The sequence below is a fragment of the Neolamprologus brichardi genome, chromosome 4 (assembly GCF_056152115.1).
Source record: "Neolamprologus brichardi isolate AB-2024 chromosome 4, ASM5615211v1, whole genome shotgun sequence".
NCBI classification, from domain to species: Eukaryota; Metazoa; Chordata; class Actinopteri; order Cichliformes; family Cichlidae; genus Neolamprologus; species Neolamprologus brichardi.
The window spans coordinates 15843217-15870050 of record NC_142107.1 but is presented as its reverse complement, the minus strand read 5'-3'; the positions used below and the strand labels follow the sequence as shown (position 1 = coordinate 15870050).

General features: G+C 40.4%; 3 protein-coding genes across 3 annotated transcripts in view; 1 reads left to right on the top strand and 2 right to left on the bottom strand.

Moving 5' to 3' along the window:
- Positions 1 to 5946, bottom strand: part of snrnp25 (small nuclear ribonucleoprotein 25) — a 7427-nt gene extending 1481 nt beyond the window's left edge. The window contains exons 1-2 of the mRNA XM_006798159.3: positions 5554 to 5946; positions 124 to 214 (exon numbers count right to left, since the gene is read on the bottom strand). Coding sequence (XP_006798222.2) covers positions 124 to 214; positions 5554 to 5787 — 325 coding nt within the window. The 5' untranslated portion in view covers positions 5788 to 5946. The remainder of the gene's footprint in view (positions 1 to 123; positions 215 to 5553) is intronic.
- polr3k (polymerase (RNA) III (DNA directed) polypeptide K) lies at positions 5740 to 8618 on the top strand. The gene is made up of 3 exons (XM_087839922.1): positions 5740 to 6256; positions 6357 to 6444; positions 8360 to 8618. The coding sequence occupies exons 1-3, from the start codon at positions 6146 to 6148 to the stop codon at positions 8485 to 8487; spliced, it is 327 nt and encodes a 108-aa protein (XP_087696048.1). The 5' UTR covers positions 5740 to 6145; the 3' UTR covers positions 8488 to 8618.
- cdip1 (cell death-inducing p53 target 1) lies at positions 8612 to 26834 on the bottom strand. Its single transcript, XM_006798158.3, has 6 exons — positions 26705 to 26834; positions 24936 to 24989; positions 21662 to 21814; positions 20883 to 21035; positions 20205 to 20481; positions 8612 to 12921 (listed from the first exon to the last, which is right to left on the bottom strand). Exons 3-6 carry the CDS (start codon positions 21735 to 21737, stop codon positions 12810 to 12812), a joined length of 618 nt encoding a protein of 205 aa, XP_006798221.1. The 5' UTR covers positions 21738 to 21814; positions 24936 to 24989; positions 26705 to 26834; the 3' UTR covers positions 8612 to 12809.

Sequence of the window (26834 nt, the reverse complement as noted above, 5' to 3'; positions counted from 1 at the left end):
TATGAGAAAAAAAAGCAGTTTGTATGTTTTTGATTTTTCTGATTTTTTTAATCAGAAGAGTATAAAAGGCTTTGCGAATTTAAAAAGCATGTAAACAGAAAACAAGGCCGCTCCAGCACTTACGCATCACTTCACCGTCTGCTTTCAAGACTCTTACAGTCATCGCCTGGCCGTACTCCAAAGCAATCTGAGAGTTGACCTCCTCCAGAGTCACCTGAACATAAATATTTTTTCATTTTTTTGTCGGCACATAAATTCACTTGGTCTCAAAAACACACAGGGAGTTCCTGGATGTTCATCGTTTAGTTTTAGTTTCGCTTATACTTAATGTTTTGATCTATTTAATTTATTTTTGAGTCATACTTCTAAGAACAAACGCCAAACTGTTTTCTTTTTAGCCGCTTCCTAGTTCTTTGAGCCTATATAATATGGAAATTAATTTTTGAGGTTTTTCATTTAGACAAAATAAAACCGCAAAACAGCAATTCATGCAGCACCAGTTTAGCTGGTGCAGGTAACAGGTCCAACAGGTAATCTGCAAGATTGAATGCAGAGGCAGAGGTCAGACTCCAACACAGCCCTTAGCTGCATGTCTTCCTGCGCTCACTGGCTCTCTGCTTTCCTGCCTCCTCGTCACTGCATAACATAATGACAATGAGAAGCCCCCAAATAATGTAAAAAAAAAATTGCATTAAAAATTAACCAATTTATGCTGGCCTTGGGCTTTTATGACGTCAGTTGGAGACATTTCCCAGTGGACTGAGTCCTTTTGCTCTGCTGTGAGGAGTCTGCTCTACCAAGGATATTATTGCGAGCAGTTGTTCAGTCAAAGTGTACAGAGGGATACAAAAGGTGGAAAGGAGTGGAACAGAGAGAAATATAGTACCTGTGAGAGTCCAGCTCAGTAAAAAACATCAGCCGAAGCACAAGTTTCTTTTCACACTGTTGAAGCTTTTGTTCGATGTCAGTGAAAATGTGGATGTGTTCAGTCTCACCCTGTATGTCATCTCATCTTGTTCTTTTAGACTGTAGGCAAATTAGTTTCTGTATCTGGGGGTCATATGATTGTTGGGTTTTTCTCTGTATCTATGAAGCGCCTTGAGGCGACTTTTGTTGTGATTTGGCGCTATATAAATAAAATTGAATTGAATTGAATTGAATCTGGCCTTACATAACTGAATTAGATTTTCATGCCCTTAGGATTTTATGTTTTGGCACGTGTAACACAGGAAATTCCCAACTTTTGGGAAAAATAAAGTCCCCTTGCAGGAATCTGCTCTTTATTTCAAAGTGCAAGAGAGGAGGCATTGTTAGGCTTTTTATTGCGCAAGCAGCTTGAAGAGCCTACTGCAGGTCCTGAGAACAACTGGAAATGCTGCGATGTTCCACTTCAGCCTGTGATTTTTAATCTTTTTTACATTTATTTTTATTGCATTTTGTTCTGTATCATTATTATTATTATTTTTTTATTATTCACTGATTAGACCCCTATAAAATACTGCTATGCCGACAACTTCCAAATTTACTTCCCCCTGAACTTGGATGTCTCTGACCCACTACAACCTTTGTTCAGCTGTCTTAGTGATGTTAAAGTTTGGCTATCACAAAACGTTCTCACTGTGAATGAAAATAAAACTGAAGTAATTGTCTTTGATAGTCATACCCCTCTGGGTCAGTTAACAGACACCCTTGGTCCTCTTGCCAGCCATCTCTCTCGCACGGTAAGAAACCTTGGAGTGTTTTTGGATAGCTCTCTTAAATTGGAGAAGCAAGTGTCCTCAGTGGTAATAACTAGCTTTTATCAGTTGCGTTTGATATCAGAGGTGAAGCCCTATATTCCTTTAAAAGTACTTGAAAAACTTATTCATGCATTTATCACCTCTAGACTGGACTATTGTAACTCTCTATACCTGGGCCTCCAACAATCCTCCCTCTACCGCTTGCAGTTAGTTCAAAATGCTGCTGCACGCTTTCTAACAGGTACTAGAAAGTATGATCATATCACCCCAGTTCTAGCTAATTTGCACTGGCTCCCTGTCAAACACCATATAGATTTTAAAATTCTTTTGCTTACTTTTAAAATTTTAAACAATTTGGCACCCAGTTACCTGACTGAACTCCTCCGCTTGTATAACCCCAGGAGGGCACTAAGATCATCTTGCCAGATGCTCATAGAACAACCTAGATCCCAGCTGAAGTCCAGAGGTGATCGGGCCTTTGCAATTGCAGCACCTAGACTCTGGAATAGTCTCTGCGCTTCTATTCGCACTTCTGAGTCTATACATTCTTTTAAATCATTTCTTAAAACTCATTTTTTCACTTTGGCTTTTGGATCAAATTAGTTTTAACTATCATCGGGCCTGTTTTATGTCTTTCACCCTTGATGTTTCTTGGTGTGTTTGTTTGTTAACTCTTAATTTACGTAAAGCCTTCAATACAACAGATCATTCTTTACTTTTACAGAAGTGTGAAAGGTATGGTTTAAGAGGTGTTATACAATTTTGGTTAAATAGTTACTTGAATAATAGGTTCCAATATGTGAGTATTAATAACATGAAATCTAAGCTTAGAAAAGTAACTTGTGGAGTTCCGCAAGAATCTGTTTTGGGACCTAAGTTATTTTTACTTTATATAAATGATATTTGTACACCCAGTGATACTTTAAAATATGTGATATTTGCTGATGATACAAACTTATTTTGTTCTGGAAAGGACATAAAGAAATGACTGAAAACAATGGAAAAGAACTCATGAAGTTAAATAGATGGTTTGTATTTAACAAACTATCATTGAGTGAAAGTAAAACAAAATTTATGTTATTTGGAGGTAGTAAAAGTAATATTAAAGTAAAATTGAATTTAAATATATAGGGCAGCACGGTGGCACGGTGGTTAGCACTGTTGCCGCACAGCAAGAAGGTCCTCAGTTCAATTCCACCATCAGGCCAGGGTCTTTCTGTGTGGAGTTTGCATGTTCTCCCTGTGTTTGCGTGGGTTCACAGGTGTGAGTGTGAATGGTTGTCTGTCCCTGTGTGTTAGCCCTGCGACAGACTGGCGACCTGTCCAGGCTGTACCCCGCCTCTCGCCCTATGACAGCTGGGATAGGCTCCAGCGCCCCCCGCGACCCTGAAAAGGATAAGCGGAAGCGAATGGATGGATGAATTTAAATAATGTTGAAATTGAAAGAGTATATGAGAAAATATTTAGGAGTAATTATTGATGATAAACTTTGTTGGAAGCCCCACATAGAACATGTGAAACGGAAATTATCCAAGTCTATTTCTATTCTTGATAAAACAAGAGATTCTTTGAATAAGAACTGCCTTTATTTATTGTATACTTCCCTTTGTTTGCTTTATATGACCTATTGTGCGGAAATTTGGGGGAACACACAAAACATATTTGGATTCAATTTTTAAATTGCAAAAAAGAGCTATTAGAATAATAAATAAAGTTGGATATAGGGAGTCCACTAACCAGTTTTTTGTAGGATCATCTATGTTAAAATTCATGGACATTATATATTCTAAAAGTTTAGAAATGATATATCAAGTGATGAAAAAGAATGTTCCAATTTGTACTTTAAGTATGTTTAAACTAAGAGATGGAAAATATGATTTGAGGGGGTCTTATGTGTTTGAAATACCTAAAGTGAGAACCAATGTTAAGTATAGATGTGTGTCAGTTATGGGAGTGAAATTATGGAATGGACCTAATGATGAACTGAAGATGTGTTTTTCTTTGTCATTTTTCAGGAAGAATTTAAAAATTTGCAACATACAAGGTTATAGAAATTTGGTTTGATGAATAACTTTGTGTTGATTTCATTTCTGGATTTATCATTGATTTATTTTCAAACTGTTATATAACTTATTTATCAATGCTATTTATTTTCTAGGTTAAGGATTTGATTATTGGGGTAAAGGATAGGATAATTATAAGCCACAAGGCTTCAGCCTATTCCTTTTTGGGTTACTGTTTTATTGAGTACTTTATGTAAATGATAATCTGTTGTTGTTGTTGTTGACCAAAATAAATATTTCACATTCATTTCACATTAATCTCTTGCTGGTTTTTTTGCTGATTGTTAAGCACTTTGATCAACCCTGTTGTTTGTAAATGTGCTATATGGTAAATGGTAAATGGCCTGTATTTGTACAGCGCTTTTACTAGTCCCCTCTAGGGACCCCAAAGCGCTTTACACACCCAGTCATCCACCCATTCACACACGCATTCACACACTGGTGGAGGCAAGCTACAGTTGTAGCCACAGCTGCCCTGGGGCAGACTGACAGAAGCGAGGCTGCCATATCGCGCCATCGGCCCTTCTGGCCAACACCAGTAGGCGGTAGGTGAAGTGTCTTGCCCAAGGACACAACGACCGAGACTGTCTGAGCTGGGGCTCGAACCGGCAACCTTCCGATTACAAGGCGAACTCCCAACTCTCGAACCACGATCGCCCATATATAAATGAATAAACTTGAACCTGAACCTACAGTGTTGAACAACAGGTTGTTACGGCATTTTTGCTAGTTAAGCATGCGTGTTTTGACAAAACCAGACACTAGTGTCTTTATACACTCACTGGAAAATTTGGAAGACAAGTCTTTTCAACTTCTACAGATACTTAAACAGCCACGGTAGCAATTAGGCATCATCCCGATGTCACGCTGAAGATCAAACCAAGAATCAAAAGGATGAAGAAAAGTTACTTTTACAGCAGCATATCATGTTGGCTGGTCTGAGTATTTCAGAAAGTGCTGATCTACTTGGATTTTACCATACAACTATCTCCAGGGTTTACAGAGAAAAAGAGAAAATATCCAGCGAGCGTCAGTTCTCTAGGTGAGAACCAGTGATTTGATGAAGCCAGAGGTCAGATAAGAATAGCCAGAATGCTTCAGTAACTCCAACAACCGTTTGTTATAAACAAGGTATCAGAAGAGCATCTTTGAACGTGCAACACATCAAACTCTGAAGCAGGCATCCTACAAAAGCAGAAGACCACACTGGGGGGCGACACTCTGTCACTGTTACCTAAAACCAGGGAGGCTAAAATTCACACACTCACTAAAACTGAATAATAGTAGATTGGGAAAATGTTGCCTTGTCTGATGTGTCTTGATTTCTGTTGCAATGTGGGGATATTTTCTTTGCACACTTTGGGATGTTTAGTACCAGCCGAGAGTCGATGAGTCGATGAGAGTCGAAACCCAACAGCCTATATATACCCCCTACTATTGCTGACAATGTCCAACTCTTTATGACCACATGTAGCCATCATCTAAAGGCTGCTTCCAGCAAGATAACAGCATGTCACAAAGCTCAAAACATCTCAAGCTGGTTTCTTTAACACAACAATGAATTCACAGACCCTCAGTCCAACATAGCACCTTTATGATGGATCAGGATTCTAGGAGTGGCCGGTGAGTGTATACCAATGGCTTTGTAATAAGTCATTATATGAGGTGATGTCTCTTTTGACCATAAATGCAAATCTCTTGTCTGTATGTATGCGATGCACATGCGCATGTTCATGTAGTGTACGGAGCACCTGAATCGGCAGGTCACAGAGCAAAGGATCCTGCACGAGTCGAGCAAGTCCTTCCTCGAAAATATCCAAGATTTCTGAATGAGGAAGAGCGTCCTCATCTTCCTCCTCTTCGCCTTGAGTTGCTGTATGTGTCACATCTTCCTCTTTTACCTCTTCTTCATCCTTTACTGATTGTCCTCCTCCTTCTGCACCTCCAGCAGCAACAGCGGTACCCGCTCTCTGCTCCTCCTCCATCACCGCCAGCTGCTAAATTTACTCAACAGACAAGCAGCTTAACAGGCAGTTTATCGACTTAATTTATAACTTAGGGGAAAATATACTTTTTAATGGAAACTAATTTATCTGGAAGCCCGTGGAAGTAAGTGCGTCCGTCACCAATAATAACCCGGCGAGGAAATGGGGCTCAGAAAACATGGTTCCGCTTAATAAGCCTTTGTTTCTCACCGAACTCTCAATGTCGGTGCATCTCATTTTCTCTCCTTCTCTTCCGGTGCTCTACACGCAGCAGTGTTTACAGCTGAGTCCACAGAGTGCTAGTGTTGTTTAATAGTTCAAAATCTAACAGGGTTTTGTTTTTTAAGTACGTGCTAACATGCTTCTTTTCTGTCCAACCTGCGGGAACGTGTTAATCGTCGAGGAAGGGCAGAAGTGCATGAGATTCGCGTGTAACACCTGTCCCTACGTACACAACATCACACGAAAGGTGAGTAACGACGAAATATTTCACATATAATGTATCACATCTTACATTAAGGTTAGCGTGGCTTCTGAGAGCCTCACGTTATCTGTTTAAACCCCTGTAGGTAAATAACAGGAAGTATCCGAAGTTAAAGGAGGTGGATGATGTTCTGGGTGGAGCTGCTGCGTGGGAAAACGTGGACTCAACACCTGGTGAGTGTCATCAAAATAGTTCATGGTGTGGTCTATCTATCTGTTTATAATCGCAAAATTAACTGGTTGAAGAAATATTGGATTTATTTTTTTTTAATTAGCTTGAGAGTTAAGTTGAGTCTATCATCCCGCATTCCTGCTCAAAACACCAATGTCTGCAGTGCCTTTGAGTGGTTTTTGACAAATGGATACAGGCTTGTTAGCTCAATGTGATTGCTGACAACAAGTATTGTGGGGTCAAAACTCTAAACGCACACTTTCATGTCAAAATGAAACTCTTTAAAAAAAAGCATTTTTAAAAAAAAAAGTCATCCAGCCATCCATCTTCTTCCCACTTACCCGTGATGTGTGTGAGCAAGCCAGTGTTTGGATCAACTCAATTTATCAGATTGAAACAAAAACTTCCCACCTGACCATGGACAGATTTTCCTTTAAAACACTGAGGGGAAAGATGCACTTCTGAACTGTTGTTAGCATCCAAGTATTCCTATGGATGACAGTAGGGATGTATTTTGTTGTGCCATTTAAAAATGTAATTATTTAGAAAACTACTTGAGCTAGGTCCTTCAGTTTTTCATTATTTTAGGGTAAATATCTATTTACACTGTCAATATGGACTGTCAAATGTGTAGCTCAAGTTAACAGTCATGTGAAAAACAGAGTTTTCATGTGCAATACTGTAAAAAACAAAGTACATTCTTAATTAAGAAGGTGAGTCCCTGCCAGCTGCTGCTACCTTAACATTTGGGCACAATGTTGTCACTGTGTCAAACAGAAACTCCTCTGTATATAAATATTCTGGAGTTAAATGTGAGGCTGTCTATCTGACAGATGGTTAAAATTGCATCATTCAACAGCACAATGACCACAAGCACACCACTAAATTACAACAGAATGACTGACAAACAAATTGGGGTGTTGCAATATCCCAGCCCAAAGAAAAACATAACTCTACAGATAGATTAAAGCTCTAAGAAAGACTTTCTCTGGAACTAGATATTTTTTTCTAATTCCTGATAACCAGGTGGAGTTAGTCAATGGTATGATGACTGAGTCACATTTTAGGGAGCCAGCATATGCTAGAGACCTCCACTGTGTAAAAATGCATTTTATACAAACTTTTAATTACAGTCTGTGTCTGTCTATGTTTGTGTTTGTCTTTTCAGAGGATGGTAATTTATATGGTATTTTTGTACATTTAATTCTGTGTTGGCTTGTTTGTTTTAATCATTAGTGAGGTGGCTTTTATACTTCTTGACCGCTGCTGTCTTTGTTAATTTAGGAAGGTTTAGTCTATTATAATGGATACCAGGGATGGAAGAGCTAAAATTAATGTGGGGTTGTTAAAAGTGTGAGAAAATGTTTGTCTTTGCATCATTGCATTGCTGGACTGCACCCCCTTCAGGGTAAGACGTAAACAACAACCTTTCTGCAGGTTGTTGTTTTCCTGTGAATGGCAACACGGGCAAGAAATTGAAAGAATTAAAGTCCATTACGAGTCAAATTCCTTCAATTGGTTACTAAAGAGCATTATTTCTAAATAAAGACCAGATTTCATATTTATTTAACACAAATTACATACTACAGGCTAATAAGAGACCTCGATAATGTGTAATTTTTCTACTTAAGAAAAACTGAAGTTATTGTATTTGCACTCTGGATGACATTACTTTGGCCTCCAGGTGCTAGTTTGAGAAACCTGGCAGGATGAGTGCTTTAACTTTCTTATAAGTGCATCTCGAGGACTGCGTCCTTTGATCTGTACAGTTTGTCAAAATTAGGTACATCCTGTGTCAGTGATGCTACTCCGTGCATTTTTCTATATACTGCATGGCCGAATGGAATTAAATTAAATGAGCCAATCCCAACAGTATTAGTGATTCCACACTGACATGATGCACTTGTCCATTTACAGAAACGTGCCCCAAGTGCGAGCATCCTCGAGCATACTTCATGCAGATTCAGACCAGATCAGCAGACGAACCGATGACCACGTTCTACAAATGCTGCAATGCTCAGTGCGGACACCGATGGAGAGATTGACACCTTTTCACCTGTAGCTGTGTTTTTCAGCTTCATTCACAAGCACAGCTGAGAAACTTTTTTTTTTTTTTTTTTGCTTTACATTTAATATTTAAATAAAATATCCACTTTCACAATTTCAAAATTGAGTTTCCTTCATGACTTTTATTGATAAAATAGTAGCTGTATACAACAGTCAAACAAATCTTTGACTTACATAGTTATACATTTCACAGACATTTAGAGCAATGCAGACCACCAAAATCCACAACAATGGTGTGCGTTACACCGTATTAATATTTCAATGCAATCCTTCATTTCATATTGATTTTCTTGCAGAGCTCCGTTAGCCTCAAGGAAAACAAAAACAAATGCACATAGAGTCAGGAACTTGCCAGTGAGAATGACTTGTTTCGATGTGTGACTCGTGCAGACAAACTCTGCGCTTGGTGCATGAGACATCCAGCATGCTGATGGTGGAACAGTATCTGTTGGTGTTAAATTCAGTGGGATCACAATGTTGGAGTTAATTTGTTATTTAAAGCTTTTTCCTAGCAAAGAGCTCACTATTTAGTATCTGTAATCGTTTTTTTAACATGCCTCTGAGCAATGCAAGTCATCGGGAAAGGCTAACGCTAAGTCAGGGACTCTGTGGGAAGATGGTCCCACCACTGTAATGATAGTGCTGTACGTTAAATTATACATGTTAGCACCTCTCATCAGTGAGAGTGACTTGGAATGACTTTTCAAAATAAATTAATGTTATAACAAAACACTTAACAGAACAAATAACATACTGTGCCACTAGTAACAATTTTCTGTTTGTTTTGAAATAACTATTTTGAAAATCATCTTAAACGACCCAGACTCAGCATTTGGCCAGCGACAGGACAAATCACTACGGAGATGTTGTGAAGTGTTCGTCCATCAGTAACAGTCGAGCCCTAAGTCTGTCAGCTCTACTTCCATCTACTAAATTCTGAAAAGGTGCAACCATGGTGGGATTAACTCAGCTAACAGCAAACCAAAGTAGAAACCAAATGATGCATAGGTGGTCGCACTTTTTTTTCCCCCCTAGACAAATGATGCATCTGAGGGGCAAAGGTGAACTTTAAATTAAAGTGCAAATAATGATTCAATCATCAAAATAAAACACCTTTACAGACCGAGGACACTGATGAGCATTAGCTCAACAGTAAATCACAGGACATTTTGTGACTACAGCCCAAATTAATAACAAAATATAGCAGGTTAACATAAATCTTGGGACTTTCCCAACAAGTAGATTTAGTAGCTAAATATTATAAATGGTTCATTTTGCTCACATTCAAAAGGGATCAATGATTAAAAGGAAACACTAGACCTGCTGGAACAAAATAATCAGACAAAGGAAAATAAAAGTTCAGTTCTAAATATTAAAATAATGAATTAAATATCTGACATCAAAGTTAAAAATTAACCCGTGTCGGAATACACTTGCTATAGAGCAGGGGTCGGCAACCCTAGGAAGGGTTAACTGATGGCACGACCATAGCTGGTCGTGCCATCAGTTTTTTATTATTATTTATTATTTTTTTTTTTTTGTTACAGTACAAACAATGAAAGGTGGTGGATTGGCCAGATGCTGGCCGGTGTTTAAAAATAACTCCGTTATTTGGTGGTGGCTATGGCGGAGCTTCCACAGATTCAGTAACATTAGCAAGTGGTGGAGGCCAGCAGGTGGATGAGAGAAAGGGGAGGCAAGAGGAGAGACCCGAGGCAGCTGCCGGTCCGAGTGTCAGGTGAACTGAACTTCAGGTAAGAAGTTATGACCTGCAGTCTGTCTGGGTCAGATATAAATCAAGTTTAGGTGGAGTTTATTTTCGTTATGCTGACTTTTTACAGTCAGTTACAATAACTCGTTCTGCGTGCTAGCTAGCATGACGGAGTTTCTATACAGCTGGGTGGTTGTTTTGATGTTACTGATGTTGAACTTTATTTTATTTACAAGGTTAGTTAGTAGAGTTGCCAACTGTCCCGTAAAAAATGGAATTGTCTCGTATTCAGAAAAAATATTACGTGTTTCGTATTGAGCTGAAAAGGAACACAGTTTGTCCCGGACTTCAGCTACAATGAAAAAGACACAAAGCTGGATTTATTCTGTCGTTACGCTGCACAGCTGCCTCTTCTTCTCTCATTCTCTCCCCCTCCCTCTCCTGTTTCTACTTCAATCATGAAACTGATCAATGATCAGCTGATCGGCTTTTCTCTCTTGTTTGTTTATCGCCCACTTTGCGCCAGAAAGAGGAGCCCAGCGGATGTCGCGCTAAACAACAGCAGCACGTTTAAGCTTGATCAGCTGTTGTTAGAATTTATTTAATATTACTTTCTTGTATCAGCTGATGTTTGTCGGAGCCACAGCTGTAAAAGCTGCTGGTCATGATATCGGTTTGGTTATCTGGTGAGAGGGAAACATGAAGATGAAACCAGGAGACGTCCTTATTGAATCATCAGAGCTGAACAGGTGATGGAGAAACAGGTTCACCCTTTAGGTGACATGAATAAGTTGAAGGGAAGTTATGAACTGTTTCTGAGAGACAAATAACACCAGGATCCTTTTCTAATCAGCTGACAGCTGGTAACTATGCAGGGGCGGGTCTAGCAAAGGTTTGCCAGGGGGCCATGTAGGGCATTAAAAGGGAAAGGGGGGCACAAAGAAATACTTTCTTATTCTCATTTAAAATGTCTTGGTGTTATTAAATAATTATCTGAATCTTACAACCAAAGTTTTTATCTGATGTAAAATGTATAGAAATCATACATATACCAACAAGACAGTGTACATCACTGTCACAACAGCGTTTGTTTTCATTCAAAGGTTTTATGGGTATAATACCTGGTGGGCCGGTCTCTAGTCGAAATGCCCGGTCCCAGTTTTTGTCCCAGTCCAGCCCTGGGCACGACACGCAGTGAAATAATCTGAGAAGTGCATAAAAAATAAATGGCCACGCCAACGGTGCCATCGCAAATTAGCTCACATAGACACATTAGTTGTGCCGCTTCTTAATGATGGTATCTTAGCTAACAAGCCCAACTATCAGATTCAACTTGTAATTGGCTAAAAATAACTTAGCCTACTGGTGAGGGGGGTGTTGTTAGCTTTCCACATTCCGACACTTCAAAAGCTTCAGCAGCTTTCCGCTCAGCACAGCATCAGCACCACGGAAATACACGAATACATCCGTAGACTCGAGACAGAATTCACAATGCATTTTTGGGACTTTCAGGTTTATAGACCAATGTTTTATTTTCTGATCAAACCAGAAAGCTTTAATTAGCAGCTAGATTTGTCTCGCATTAACTGGCTGAGTTAATGCCAGTTAATGCGACATCGAAGCAGCTGGAATCCATAGCTGTGCGTGTTCATGGAGCTTGCATTTTTACCTGCTGGGCATCACTACCTGACATGTCTTCAGAACATTGCAGAGGCCTTATTGACAGTATTTGGCTCTACATATCTGTGTGAGCAGGTTTTCTCCCACACGAAGAGTGTCCTCAGGTAGCCGTCTGAATGCTGGACACTCAGATACCTTTGTATCTGAGTGGGAGACCAAAGATCACTTTAACATGTGTATCTCTGTATTAACATAGATGCCACATTGGCTCAGTTTATTTTTCTTATCATTGTTGTGAGGAGACCATAAATAGCATTTGTATTTTCTGTTGTACAGTTCATTTGCTGTTATGGATAAAATGTCTTTTTTTGTTTCAAAATAGCTGATAACTATTCGCTGATAGCTGCCAACATCTGCGAACAAATATAGAACAAGTGGTTCTATATAGTGTGTAACTGTTAATATAGAGCGTTATTAAATTTATTGCTAATGCAATCATATGGCACACTGACTTCTGAGGAAATTTTAGATAGCACTCGTCATCAGAAAGGTTGCCTACCCCTGCTATAGAGCAAAATTCACAGATGAATTCAAATAAAGTGACATTTTCAGAGCGTTCTCTAACAGAGGCAGTTTTTTGTTTTGTTTTTTTTCCTTTTTTTATTCACATGCGAAACATCACAAATTTACCTGTGTGCCTCTGAGCGCCTTCACCTGCTGCGCTTAAGTCAGAGAACTATACATTTCAAATGCATGAGAGAAGTATGCTGAACGGTATATACAGGAAATATGTTGTGAACTAATTAGAAAACTTCACTTACAATTTAAGAGGGCTACACAACACTTTGCAAAAATGTAGAGGGGTGGGGGGGGGGGGGGGGGGAAGAGAAGCCTGTCACTACCAGCAGGGGGCACTGTGGGTTTATGTGTGTGCATGTACTTGTCTCTGTGGCATCCAGCTGTCCGTGGTTAGCATATACGCTTGTATGTATAAATGTAGCCCTTACAGTAAGGGCAGGTGTGTGTCACATCCTTGAGGTCATCAATCATACAGGGAATCAAGCAGCAGCCGAGATCACAGCTGTGAACGAGAGGCAGACGGACAGAAGATGAAGCGAAAATCAAACACCTGCTCATGATTGTACACGTTATGTACATTAAGCTCTCACAAAACAGTCACTGGGTCAAGAACATGGCAACACAGAAGCATGAAAAATACACCATCTGCTTATCTGCTCCAATCAGAACTTATGCAAAAGTTGAAGGTCACAGATGACACAGTATACTGTTGTGCAAAATTTAAGACAGACACGATTAACAAGTTACTAAGTCAAGAACATATTATTGAAACACCATCTGTCTGAATGTTCAGGTAATATTTTATCTTCCAAAGTCCTTAAAAGGTGAGCTGGGAAGTAATGGACGCTATAGGGTATTTTATTTTATTCATATACTGCCAAATTACAACAACTGTTGTCTCAAGGTGTTTTATATTGGAAGGTAAAGTCCCTACAATAATCAAACGACAGCCTTCACTGTGGTGAATGTGGAAAGTAAAAACAGCTCCCTTTTAAAAGAAACCTGACAGAACCTCCAACCAGTCGCGGCAGGTAGCTGCCCCTCCTTGAGTCTGGGTATGTGTGATGGCTGCAACTACAGCCCCACAGTGGTAATACCCACCACGTTTGTAGAGGCTTATAAGTAACATAACATTCACATTTGTCTTTCTTTAAATATAGGCATTAGTTTACAGGATAATAAATAACTGGTTTTTGTTTAAAGTTAATTCACATGTCCACATGACACTGTATTCTAAAATAAGTGCGCACATTTTAGTTTACACTGTTATGTATGATTAATCTTTTGTTTTCCAAGTTACCTTAGTTGCAGCTGCTCCAGTCCCTTGATTGAGGAGCCAAGAGGTGGAAAAGGGGCGGAGCGAGTTTTAAAGGAACAATACAAATTGGTTCATGCCATAATTCGGGACCATGGGGGGGAATTGGAGTTTATTATGTTTGGTTTAGTTAGGTTTTGTGTATTTTACCCCTTTTTTGGTTTTTGTGGGCTGATCAGCCACTATTTAAGTTTCCCCTTTGTCTTGTTAAGTTAGGTCAGTTTGTTTGAGTTATCAGTACTTTGAGTAGAGTTTTGTTATTTTGACCTCTTTTATGGGCCCAAGATTTTGATTCTTTTGTCATGATTTAACTAATTATGTTCTTTTGGGTTAAATAAAAAATCATTTTTTTGGACGTTAACCTGTGTCTAATTTTTCCTTCACTGCTCGGTCCATCACAAGTGGTGTCAGGAGTGGGATCAGCAGTTGAAGGCACAGGATTTTTTTTCTCTTTTTTTTCCCCCTCTTCACTTATCAAGCCATGCACAGAATGGGAAGGAGTGGCAGAGGAGCAAAAGGAGATTGTCAAAACCAGCCAGTTGGAGTGGTAGAGCAAGTAGAAGGAGAAGAGGAAAATGGAGCCTCTGGAGGGGTGGATAGTACTGAGAGCCAAGGTAAGGAGCCGACAATGTCAGAACTGATTTCCATCCTTCGTTCTCATATGGGTCAGCAGGAGGCCCAGGAAGCAAGAAGAAGGGAGGAGTTTACCCGCCAGGAACAGCGCTTTAGAGCACTACAACATCAGTTTCAGCTGTTGCAGGTAGAAGTGCAAGCTCGTACCTCCCCGGTCCCTGAGCCTCAGATGGAGGTCTCTGAGCCTCAAATGGAGGAACCTGAACAACCAGAGGTAGAGTCCATTGAAGAGGAGGATCCTCCTGGTGCTGGCTCCAGTAATGAGCAAATACATCCTCAATCAGGTCAGTCTCGCTTTTATGAACCCAGGCTGGAAAAATTGACAGAGGAGGATGATATTGAACATTTTTTAACAACATTTGAACGCATGGCTGTAGTTTGCCGGTGGGAAAAAATGGACTGGGTTTTTCATCTGATTCCTTTACTCACTGGCAAAGCAAGAGGTGCGTATGTTCATATGGATATGGATGACTCTCTAGACTATGACAAAGTTAAAGCAGCTATTCTTCAAAAATATGACATTAATCCTGAGACATATAGACTGAGATTCCGTTCGCTGGAGGTAAAATCTGATGAGAATCCAAAAGAACTATATGCAAGATTGAAAGAGTTATATGAGAAATGGATAAAGCCAAAAGGAAAAACGGTGCATGAGGTTGGTGAAATATTAATTTTAGAGCAATACTTGAGAATGTTGTCTCCTGAGTTACAGATATGGATTAAAGAACGCAATCCAAACTCTGCAGTGGCGGCTGCAGAGCTGGCTGATGTGTTTGTGGCAGCACGGAGAAAAGGACAGCCATGGAGCCACACAGCATGGAAAATGAGAGATATTCCAAAATCTGTCCCTCACTACCAGAAAGCAGGGGTGAGTAAACATCCAAAGAGCCAGCCTGTCAATATGCCGTCAAGACCCCCACCTAAGACTGTGATTTGTTATTTGTGTGGGATGGAGGGCCACACAAAACCTATGTGCCCGAAGAATTCTACAAAAATAACTCAGATGTGTTTTGTGCCCCGACAAAGTGTGGAGCCTAAGGTGGAGTTTGAGACTGGTTTCAAAATGACCTTAGTTGAGGTTGATGGGAAACCATTAAAGGCCCTGGTTGACTCAGGAAGTACTCAGACTCTTGTGCACCGAGACTTTGTTCCTGCAAATAAAGTTAATAATGTGGAGACAATCCCTGTTCGCTGCATTCATGGAGATGAGAGGTCATATCCGACAGCAGATCTGTACATCAAGGTACAGGGACAAACGTATATTCTGAATATTGGTGTTGCAGAGAATCTGCCATTTCCAGTAGTGCTGGGTCGAGATCTGCCTGTGTTGTTTGACTTGCTGAATCCTAGTCATACATGCAATGTTGCAGTAACAAGAGCTCAAGCTAAGAAGAAAGAGGAGCCCTTACACCCACTCTGTGCCTTGCCCTTCTATGATGCGGACATAGAGACTGCACCCGGGAAGTCTCGTAAGTCACGTGGACAGAGAAGGCAAGAGAAGTTTCTACATACTGCTGTTCGAGTAGCTCCTAGCACAGAGCCTGAGTTACCTTTGGGTTTTGAAATCCCTGTTAATATTATTGAAATGCAACATGACGATCCATCTCTAACATCTCTGTTCCAGAAAGCTGCAGAGAGGAACCAAGGAACGAAGCAAGATTTGAACAGCAAGGTTGAGTTTCTGCTGAAAGATGGCATTTTGTATCGTCAGCAGGGTTCAGCATTGCAGTTGGTGGTGCCTAGAGTAGTCCAGAAGGTGGTGCTCTCCTTGGGACACTCCATTCCATGGGCTGGCCACTTGGGAAAGCACAAAACCATGGCCCGCATTAGAAAATATTTTCATTGGCCTGGAGTGCGCTCGGATGTGACACTGTTCTGTAAAAGCTGCCCTCAGTGCCAGAAGTCTTCTCTTAAAATCCCCTCCAGAGCTCCTCTCCAGTCTCTACCAATTATCAGCACTCCATTTGAACGGCTAGGAATGGACATCGTTGGTCCTCTAGAAAGAAGTAAGGCAGGCAACCGTTACATGCTTGTTGTGACAGATTACGCTACAAAGTACCCAGAGGTCTTTCCTTTGAGATCAATAAAAGCCAAAGCAGTCGCCCTCTGTCTCATACAGTTCTTCTCAAGGGTTGGTTTTCCTCGTGAGATTCTCACTGACCGTGGCACTAACTTTATGTCCACTTTATTGAAGCAGGTGTACCAGCTCCTTGGGATTAAGAGCCTGAGGACAACGCCATACCACCCTCAGACAGATGGCCTAACAGAGCGTTTCAATCAGACTCTGAAACAAATGTTACGCAAATTTGTCAATGAAACTGGTACAGACTGGGATCAGTGGCTGCCCTACCTCCTCTTTGCATATAGAGAAGTACCCCAGGCCTCTACAGGTTTTTCACCTTTCGAACTATTGTATGGCCATGAGGTACGAGGCCCCTTGTCTCTTCTAAGGGAGACTTGGGAGGGTGACCAAGAAAGATCACAGGCTGTCAATGTTGTCTCTTATGTTGTCCAGATGCGGGAACGGTTGGAGAAGATGACAGAGCTGGCCCAAGCCCACAAAGCAGAAGCGCAGCAGCACCAGAAGGCCTGGTACGACCAGTCAGCTCGGCAAAGATCCTTCAGCCCTGGTCAGAAGGTGCTGGTGCTTCTTCCAAGTGATGACAGTAAGCTGTTAGCAAAGTGGCAAGGGCCATATGAGATCCAAAAGAAACTTGGACAAACAACCTACAAGGTCGCTATTCCAGATCAGCCCCGCTCCAGCAGAGTACTGCACATTAACCTGCTTAAGGAATGGGTGGAGAGACCAAAAGCAGATGTCTTTCTGATTCGGGAGGTTTCGGAGGAGGAGGAAGTGGATGATCAGTATCTGCCAAAACCCACTCCTCAGGACCTGGATCTCAACCATCTTCCTGAGGAAAGACAGGCTCAGGTGAGAAACCTGTGTAAATTAGATGTGTTCAGTGAAAATCCTGGTAGAACGGACATTGTGGAACATGACATTGTGTTGAAAGATGGAGCTTCTGTGAGGAGAATGAGTTACAGGATACCTGAGCGTCTACTGATCCCGTTGAAAGAGGAGATCAACCTGATGTTGTCACTAGGAATCATTGAAGCCTCGAAGAGTGAGTGGTGCCATCCAGTGGTCCTGGTGCCAAAGAAGGATGGCAGTATCCGTTTCTGCATAGACTTCAGGTACCTGAATGCAATATCACAATTTGATTCATATCCAACTCCCCGCATTGATGACATGGTTGAGCGCCTTGGGAAGGCCAGATACCTGACAACAATAGACCTCTGCAAGGGTTATTGGCAGGTACCACTGACTGAGCGCTCAAAAGAGCTGACTGCTTTCCGGACGCCGTGGGGCTTGTTCCAGTTTAAAGTCATGCCCTTTGGACTGCATGGTGCCCCGGCAACATTCCAGAGACTGATGGACCAGGTACTGTCTGACATGTCTGATTTTGCTGCAGCCTACCTTGATGACATAGTGATTTTCAGTTCAACCTGGGAAGAACACCTGCAACACCTGGAGAAGGTATTGGGGCGTCTTCAGTCTGCAGGGTTGACTGTTAATCCAGCTAAGTGTGCCATTGCCGAGGCTGAAACTGAGTACCTTGGGTTTGTGATTGGAAATGGAATAATAAAACCTCAAGTTAATAAGGTCACCGCAATAGAATCCTGTCCCTTGCCAGAGACCAGAAAACAGCTGAGATCGTTTTTGGGTATGGCGGGATTCTATCATCGGTTTATCCCTCATTTCTCCGCCAGGGCCACTCTTCTGACGGATCTGACTGGTGCCCGAAGTCCCAATAAGATCACCTGGACAGAGGAGGCTAAGATGGCTTTTCAGGACCTACGACAATCTCTGAGTAAGAGCCCAGTCTTGCACAGCCCTGATTTTGAGAGAAATTTCATTCTTCAGACTGATGCCTCAGAGAGAGGATTGGGAGCTGTTCTGTTACAGGGACCGCCTGGAGAGCGTCATCCAGTGGCCTTCATTAGCCGCAAGCTGTTTCCGAGGGAAGTGCGATACTCAACCATCGAGAAGGAGGGACTTGCCATCAAATGGGCTCTGGACTCCTTTAGGTATTATCTTCTCGGACGGGAGTTCATATTGGAAACAGACCACAAGGCTCTTCAATGGATAGAGAGAATGAAGGACACAAATGGAAGGATCACGCGATGGTACCTTGCAATCCAGCCATTCCGGTTTACCATCAACCACATCCCCGGCAAAGATAACTGCACTGCAGACTGTCTCTCTCGCTGTCCCAGGGAGAGATCTGAAGAGGGGGAGTGTGTGATGGCTGCAACTACAGCCCCACAGTGGTAATACCCACCACGTTTGTAGAGGCTTATAAGTAACATAACATTCACATTTGTCTTTCTTTAAATATAGGCATTAGTTTACAGGATAATAAATAACTGGTTTTTGTTTAAAGTTAATTCACATGTCCACATGACACTGTATTCTAAAATAAGTGCGCACATTTTAGTTTACACTGTTATGTATGATTAATCTTTTGTTTTCCAAGTTACCTTAGTTGCAGCTGCTCCAGTCCCTTGATTGAGGAGCCAAGAGGTGGAAAAGGGGCGGAGCGAGTTTTAAAGGAACAATACAAATTGGTTCATGCCATAATTCGGGACCATGGGGGGGAATTGGAGTTTATTATGTTTGGTTTAGTTAGGTTTTGTGTATTTTACCCCTTTTTTGGTTTTTGTGGGCTGATCAGCCACTATTTAAGTTTCCCCTTTGTCTTGTTAAGTTAGGTCAGTTTGTTTGAGTTATCAGTACTTTGAGTAGAGTTTTGTTATTTTGACCTCTTTTATGGGCCCAAGATTTTGATTCTTTTGTCATGATTTAACTAATTATGTTCTTTTGGGTTAAATAAAAAATCATTTTTTTGGACGTTAACCTGTGTCTAATTTTTCCTTCACTGCTCGGTCCATCACAGTATGCCAGAGGTTTTTTCCTGTTAAAAGGAAGTTTTTCCTTCCCACTGCTGTGGGAATGGGGGGGTTGTCTGATTGTTGTTTTTTTCTCTCTATTGTTGTGGAATCTTTACCTTAGAATAAAAGTGCTATGAGTATTTGCTGCTATATGAATAAAAGTGAATCCTTTCACATTCCCTAATATGCTCAACTATGGAAAAACCTGGGCGTGTCTGAGAGCAAAAGCACATGTGAGACTCCAGTGACAATTTAGTATCCAATAAGGAAGCTACTTCAGCAACTTCCAACAAATGCAAAGCATTCTGAAAACTAGTAATAGTTAATCTACCTAAAGCTTTTTACTATTTGAGTCAAAAAAACAACCTCCCACCAATGAGCATAACCAGGCCACAAAGAATGAGACACTAGCAGCTGGTGATGTGTGACCTTTGTGTGACATATTTTTCAGCGTTATTATGTGCTGAAAAATATGTCACACATATATTATGTACAATATTCTGCAGTCTCCTGACAAGTTAAATGGTCAAGTTACTTTAGTTTTGTTGAAGTGTTAGGCAATTATTTTATACATTTACTCAACTTTCCAAAACACTACCTAGGCTACTTAATGCATCTAGTGTCAATAAAGTGAAACTTTGAATTAGAAAGTGTCTCATCAAGTAAATTAGCTCAATGGAAATGCAGCAATATAACAACAATCAGTATTCTGTGATAATGACCGTTTTATATTGTCAGAAATATGATTCTTGCAGATTTTCTTGACATAATTTATCATCCAGCTCTAGTTCTGTGTATTTAAAACTACTGTCACTTTTAGGCATTACTCATGTGTAAAAACAGCGAAAACCCACCACCAGATGTCTTTTCCAGGACCTACTTACCCTACAAAGAAGCAGAAGAGGCAGAAGAGTGTGTTCATGAGGCCGATGTCGTGGGAGATGCGGGTGACGATAGCCTGCTGACAGTGCGGACACACGGTCTGCACTGGTGAAGTCTGAAACATTTCACCCTGCAGAACGGTCACAGTGGTGGCGGCTCCTGGAGGAGCCAGGACGGTCGCTGTGTGACCTCCCATGTGGACAAAGTGACCAGGACCCGGGCCCATCTGTCCTGGCATCGGTTGAGGAAAGTGACCAGGTGGTGGTGGGTAGTGGCCACCTGCATTTAGACAAACCAATGAGAGTGGGCGAGCACAAGAACAGCAGTCATGATATTTAAGAAAATGAACCATAGCCTCAACAGTGACGTGAGCCAAAAGGAAAAATAGATTTACAAGCCAGTGAGCAATAAAATACTCTTTTACATTTCCACATTATTAATCAATTTTCTGGCTTCTACCAAACTAAACTGAAGCCAGATAAACTATTTTCAAGTAATGAAAGTTAGCAAGCCGAAGTGGGGGGGCTGTTTTCCGAGCAGTCCATAGATACAGAAACTATCAGAATCAGAATACTTTATTCATCCCTGAGGAAATTATGTGGTCAGAGTTGCTCGAATCACATATTATGGGAGTATGATGCTTCATTTCCTTATCTATATATGCAGATAGTCTGTCGCACCTTGTGGTGGTGGAGGCATAGGCATGGGCATTGGCATGGGCCCTTCCCCAGGGACATGTGGTGGTAGGAAGCCTGGCTGTGTGGCCTCATAGGGTGGTGGACCATAGTCTGGAGGTAGGGGTTGTCCCTGTGGAGGAGCAGTCCTTACCGCTTCTGAAATACAGCACTCATTAAAAATATGGCACTGAAGATAGCCCCGCACAAGTCTGACACAACAAACTGAAGTTTATGGTCTGAAATAAATAACTGCAGTAGTACACGGCTGCAAGTGCATGACAACATGGGTGTTCACTTCACTGGTCATCTATGAAGCTTTCAAAGGTGAGACCATTATTTGCTGTGATTTACATTTAGTGTTCTTCATCAAACTAGCAAACATTACAATGAAGTCTCTCAAGCTCAGTGAGTGCCCAAATTTCTCACATCAACTGTAGAGAAGTGGTCAAACTGCTTTTGAATTATCTCAATGCACTCAAGAACTTCTCTTTTTCATTGGTTAGTATATCAGAGTAGGTAGGCTCCATAATGAGACCAAGCTGTAATAATTTAGAACAGAGTCAGACTGATATTACAAAAGGTAAATTTTGACCAAATTATTCAAATCAGTCTGGATTTAAAATGAGCAAATTACAATTTTTTTCAACAGTTAAAACGGCCGCAGATATACTTCCTCTTGAACTGAGGAAGTTTACCGAATCACTCACACTGAATGTAGAACATATGTCACCACCAGTACCACTACTGTAACATTCACAATCCTGTGTGTTCAGCTTTATTACCAGGTTGTCCATTTTTCTCCTGGATGAGGGGCGCACTGGGACCTCCGGGGTATGGAGGGGGAGGATCGCTGGACATACTGGCCGGATGTCTGAACTAGCAAATGGGTCGGACACGTGAGCTCCACTCACAACTCGACAGGTTGACTTCCCCCCCTGTGAGGAATAAAAAATGAGCACAGTTTGAGTCCCCTGGCTCATTACTCTCTGACACAGTCATAAAATGTTCCATCAACAGTCAGAGAGGCTAATGAAGGAGCTGATGTAACTGCTGATGTCAGTCTGCACATACTGTACCATAAGTTTCAGTGGAATTGAAAGATAAAGGGGGAGGCTTTAAGACATCTTAACGCTGGTAGTGTTAATCACATTTTCTTGGTTTATAGGAATACTGCCTGGCAATAAAACAGAAGTAAAAGCAAAACTGTTCATTTGAACATGAAAACAATATCATGATGGGTTTACATTTCATTTGCAACTAAAACCAAATTGTTCAATTCCAGTCTTATAAACCAAGATAAAGCAGTAAAAACCATAAGATGACCAGAGTAAGTGTGATTACTGTGTGAAAAACTGGATGATCTTGAGTGCAGTAAAGAATGGTAAATGGACTGGTTCTTACATAGTGCTTTTCTACTCCGAGCGCTCAAAGTGCTTTATACATTCACCGATTCATGCCCGAGGATATTTGGCAGGAACCAAGCTTCCGATTACCAAATGACCTGCTCTACACCTCCTGAGTGACAGCCACCAGTTAAGAAGAAGCCTTTAGCAAAAGCAATTCCAGGGAAGGCCTGAATTAAATGAAGAATGAAATGAACTGCTAGGTGTGAAAACTTCAACAGCAATACAATCGTGAGCTCCTCCATCCTTCCCCGGTGCTCAGGTTTCGGCATGAAGCACCTCTTCTCTCTGCTTAAATAATGCAAATGGTGTCTGAATGTAAGGTGCAATAAATGCCTCGGAGAAGAACAACAATTTTGGGGGGAGATTTAAAAGTATGTATGTCCAGTGATGACAACTCCAAAGCACTAAGGCACAAGCAAAACCAAAGACTGTGTTATTGCATGGTGCGACAATTTGTTCTAAGAAAACACATCATTTGCATTTTCCACCTGTTAGGTCAGAGAAGTGAAAGTACTAACACAGAGAGAAGCAAGCTCTCACATCTGTACATGAACCTCTACATACTTGAAAATATGTGTAATAGACTACACTACTGTTAATACAACAGACCCCTTCATTTTAAAGACTCTAAACGAAGTCTTTCTGATGAGGGAATGTCTACAAAACAGTCATGTTTTTTCCTAAATCTGGCTAAACATGTTTTAGCCTTCTGACGGGACTGCAATAAAAAGCTGTTTATAACAATGGGCAAAAAAAACACCAAAATTGAGACTTCTTTTAAGTACAGTTATACAGATACTATGTCTCTACTAAATGTGGACCAATCGCGTAGGCCCGTTTTGAAACAGTACTAGCACGCCAACACCTCTGATCCAAAGATGTCTGTGTAAGATTGATTATAATATTTTAATTCTCAAATAAACGGTGGCAAGTCCATAAAGTACCACTGGAATCTAGTACAAACAAAACCCACTGAAAAAAAACTTCCTCCATCTGTTTTAGTCAAATGTGAACTGACTTCTTAAATGTGTGAGCTCCTCTGGAGAGGAAAAGAAAGGTGCTGCTACACAGAGACGAGTATACAGACAAAGGAAGTTTGTGTGGACTAGATCATTCCTCGCCGACCAAAGTTGAAATGTGTCTAGACTTCAGTTTGTTTTGATGTTGAAATGTCACTACCCTATATTTTTAAACTATGGAAGACCTTTTTATTCAAACTGATATAAACAGAAATGCCCACAAAATAAATAAAGATTGACTTTAAAGACCAGCGGTGCAAATTTTGAGCCTGTCCCAGTAATCTCCTGATATCATTTCAGCACATTCCTCAGTTATATTAAGGTTTCCAAAGCATATGATGCTAAAGAAGGTGTTTGCTAATGCAGGTTTTAAAGTGCAGAGGAGAAAAATAACAAAAGACATTAAACTGCAGAAAAATTCTCCTTTGCCAGTTGGTCTTGTTAGCTGGCGTTTCAAATGTACCAAAATGGTATATCTGTTTATTAACACATCATTTATCAAAAACATACCTGCACACAAGTCGCTGTCAAATCAATAGCACAGATTCATTTCCTTTAGCAAATAAATACACTTACGTGCACAGCAAACCTCAAATGATTCTTTCTGAGTCAGAAACAAGCCTCAATGCTAATACTAAATATGCCGCAAACCCTACCTATTAAATGTAGGTCAATTATGTTAACTGACTCAGTGATGTTTCTTTGGGCTGAAAGCTGACTAACCAATGTGCTCATTTATCAATTTCTATAATGGTATCTACACTTATAAGCAGCAACAATAACAAGCTCCCCTAATAGAGCCACGACATACACTCGTGCTACTGACGTACCTCCTGTATTTTGAGGCTGCATGCTAGCACTGGTGTAGTTCAGTCAGTTTGACATTTCTCTTTTGTCAGAGTATTAAGGTGTTTTTTGTGTATGTTTGTTTGTTTAGGTATTTTTTACAAGAAATACCAGGCCTTACTTACTAGGGTATTTGACCATGGTAACGTATGCTGCAAACCTAACCTGCCTTGAACTAGGCTAAATTGCAGATTAGAGATCAACAGGTATGAAATGACTGCTGACAGACCAATGAGTTCTAGTGAAAACAAGGTCACCATTCCCAGAAGATCCCTTGGACATCTGTGCACAGATAGTTGAAGCGTCTAAAGTCTTTGATTTTCCTTGACGAGCAACAGCATTATTTTACCTTTTATATTTTTTTCTTGCTGGCTGCAAGCAATTTCACAACAGTTTTAATGTACTCTGAGCACTAATGATCATATTTGATACTTCCTAAAGTTGTATCAAATTTGCACTAATTTGGCCTAATTTTCAGTTCAGCCTTTGTTATGTGTTTAATCCTTCATATTTTTCATTTTTTTTTAATCTTCCTATGTAAAGTCAGCCGTTTTGCTGCAAGTACACTTAGGTAAAACTGTGATTGGTCAGATACTGTTAGCAGCACCACTTTTTAAGCTGACTCAACTTGATAACCAGCTGTGACCTCTTACCGGTACTCTGATTGCCAATGTTTGGATAAGTGAATCCAGAGAATGAAAAAAAAAAAAAACTGGGTGTATTGAACTTGCTTTATAGTAAAGGGCTAATAATACTGCTACTACTACTATTACTAATAGGTTTACCTGATATGACTGAAATTAGGGATTCCTCCAGAGAAGCCTGAGATCTGTCACACCCTGTAATATGAGCAAAATTCACCATTATTATGATTATTATTAAAAATGTACAAGTTAAAAGAGTACATTATTATTAAGCCAACACTGTTATTAAAATCTACACTAAAATTTACAAAAACAAATCAGTCTTTAGCAGTGAACTGAAATAAGACACTGCTGCTTACAATGCTGTAAGCCTTTAATGAAACAGTTGTAAATAACTTGTTAACCTATAATACGTCACAAGCCTGTACATACTTATAGTTATAGCATATTCATAACATACCTTCATACCATGTACATTGTAACATACCCATAATAGACCCATATTTTGTACCCTCCTACCTATAATAGACCAATTTTTGTAATATATATCTATATTATTGCTAATATATATTTTGTAATATATCTATTGCCAAAGCACTTCTGGATAGATGCAAACTGCATTTCGTTGCCTTGTACTTGTGACATGTGCAATGACAATAAAGCTGAATTCTATTCTATTCTATTCTAAGATGAAAGCTGCAATCAGTTTTGCCAAAGTGATTTTATATGCCCTATACTTATCCGAGTTAAAAGTCTGATTGAGATTACAAACGTCTTTGTTAAGAGCAATCTTGCCAACAGGGCAGCAGAAATGACAACAAATATAACACAGTAGTTCTATGAAGACATCTGAAGTGGCCTGAAAGGATGGTTTGATTATCATTTAGAATACACTGAAAATACAAATAATGTCATAAAGATACTTGCATAACAGCTATTTTTTAAATTAAATATATAACCCGTTTGTAAATCCTGTTGACTACAGCCCATTTACCGATATAAACAATGATAATGGTCATTTAAAAAAAACGATTCAAACGTCAACTATCACTTCCTCAGGTTGGTAATTTCACAACCAACGAGAAGAAATAACTATATTATAACTAATATATATACATATATATGTGTCTGTATGTGTGTGTATATGTGTTTCTTTTTTTAAGGCTGAAATTTGGATTCTTCTTGTGTCCAGAGCAAACAAAAAACAAAAGTGAAAAGAAAACTTATACGTGATCGCAATAACAAGTACTAACTTCGGTGCCTCCACAAACCAAATATCTAAGTTTACTGAGTGTAACTGCTCCCAACTTATTGGGACAGTTTTCCCAGATAAGCAACTAGCCAGCTAGCTGATGTTTTTTAATAATCCTGTAGCGGATAATCCTGCTCCAATCTACTTGCACAACTAACCATGAATAACTTAGTTACGTAAGTGAGGCCAGAGGAAGCCAGCGGCGATGTTAATTTAAATTGGTGCTTGGATTTAATACATGTGGTAGGGTAGCTAGCTAACTGAGAGGCAATGCGGAGTGATGTGAACGGTAAAATAAGCCGTTGCATTCGTTATTTATACAACATCGCTGCAATTAAAAAAAAATACGAAAAAGAAAGAAAGAAATAAAACCCGTGGAGGACAGCCGGCAGGGAGTGTTTCTTGTCAGCCGTTGAGGTCAGCTTAAAGACAGCGATGTGTTTGTTTAGTTAAAGCATGTCTGTTTGGGTAGCAGTGGTTAGCTGGCTATAGCTAGCGTCGCCATTCGTGACACAGAAACGACCTCGTAAAAAGAAAAAAAAGAGATGCGGACAGAAACGGTTAAGGAGTGAAGACCCGGAGGGCTGTGGAGAAGAAAACCGTCTCCGGTCACGACTCTTTAACGGGGCAACTGTCAGTATGCTGAATGCCAGATTACCTGGTTGTAGATGAGACGCCAGCCCGCTGCGTGAAGTTGCTTGACGTTAGCAGCTCCGTCCCTCCTGAGGAGAGTCTACACCCGTCGAGATGGATTTACACCTGACGTCATTAATCAGGAGTTACACGAG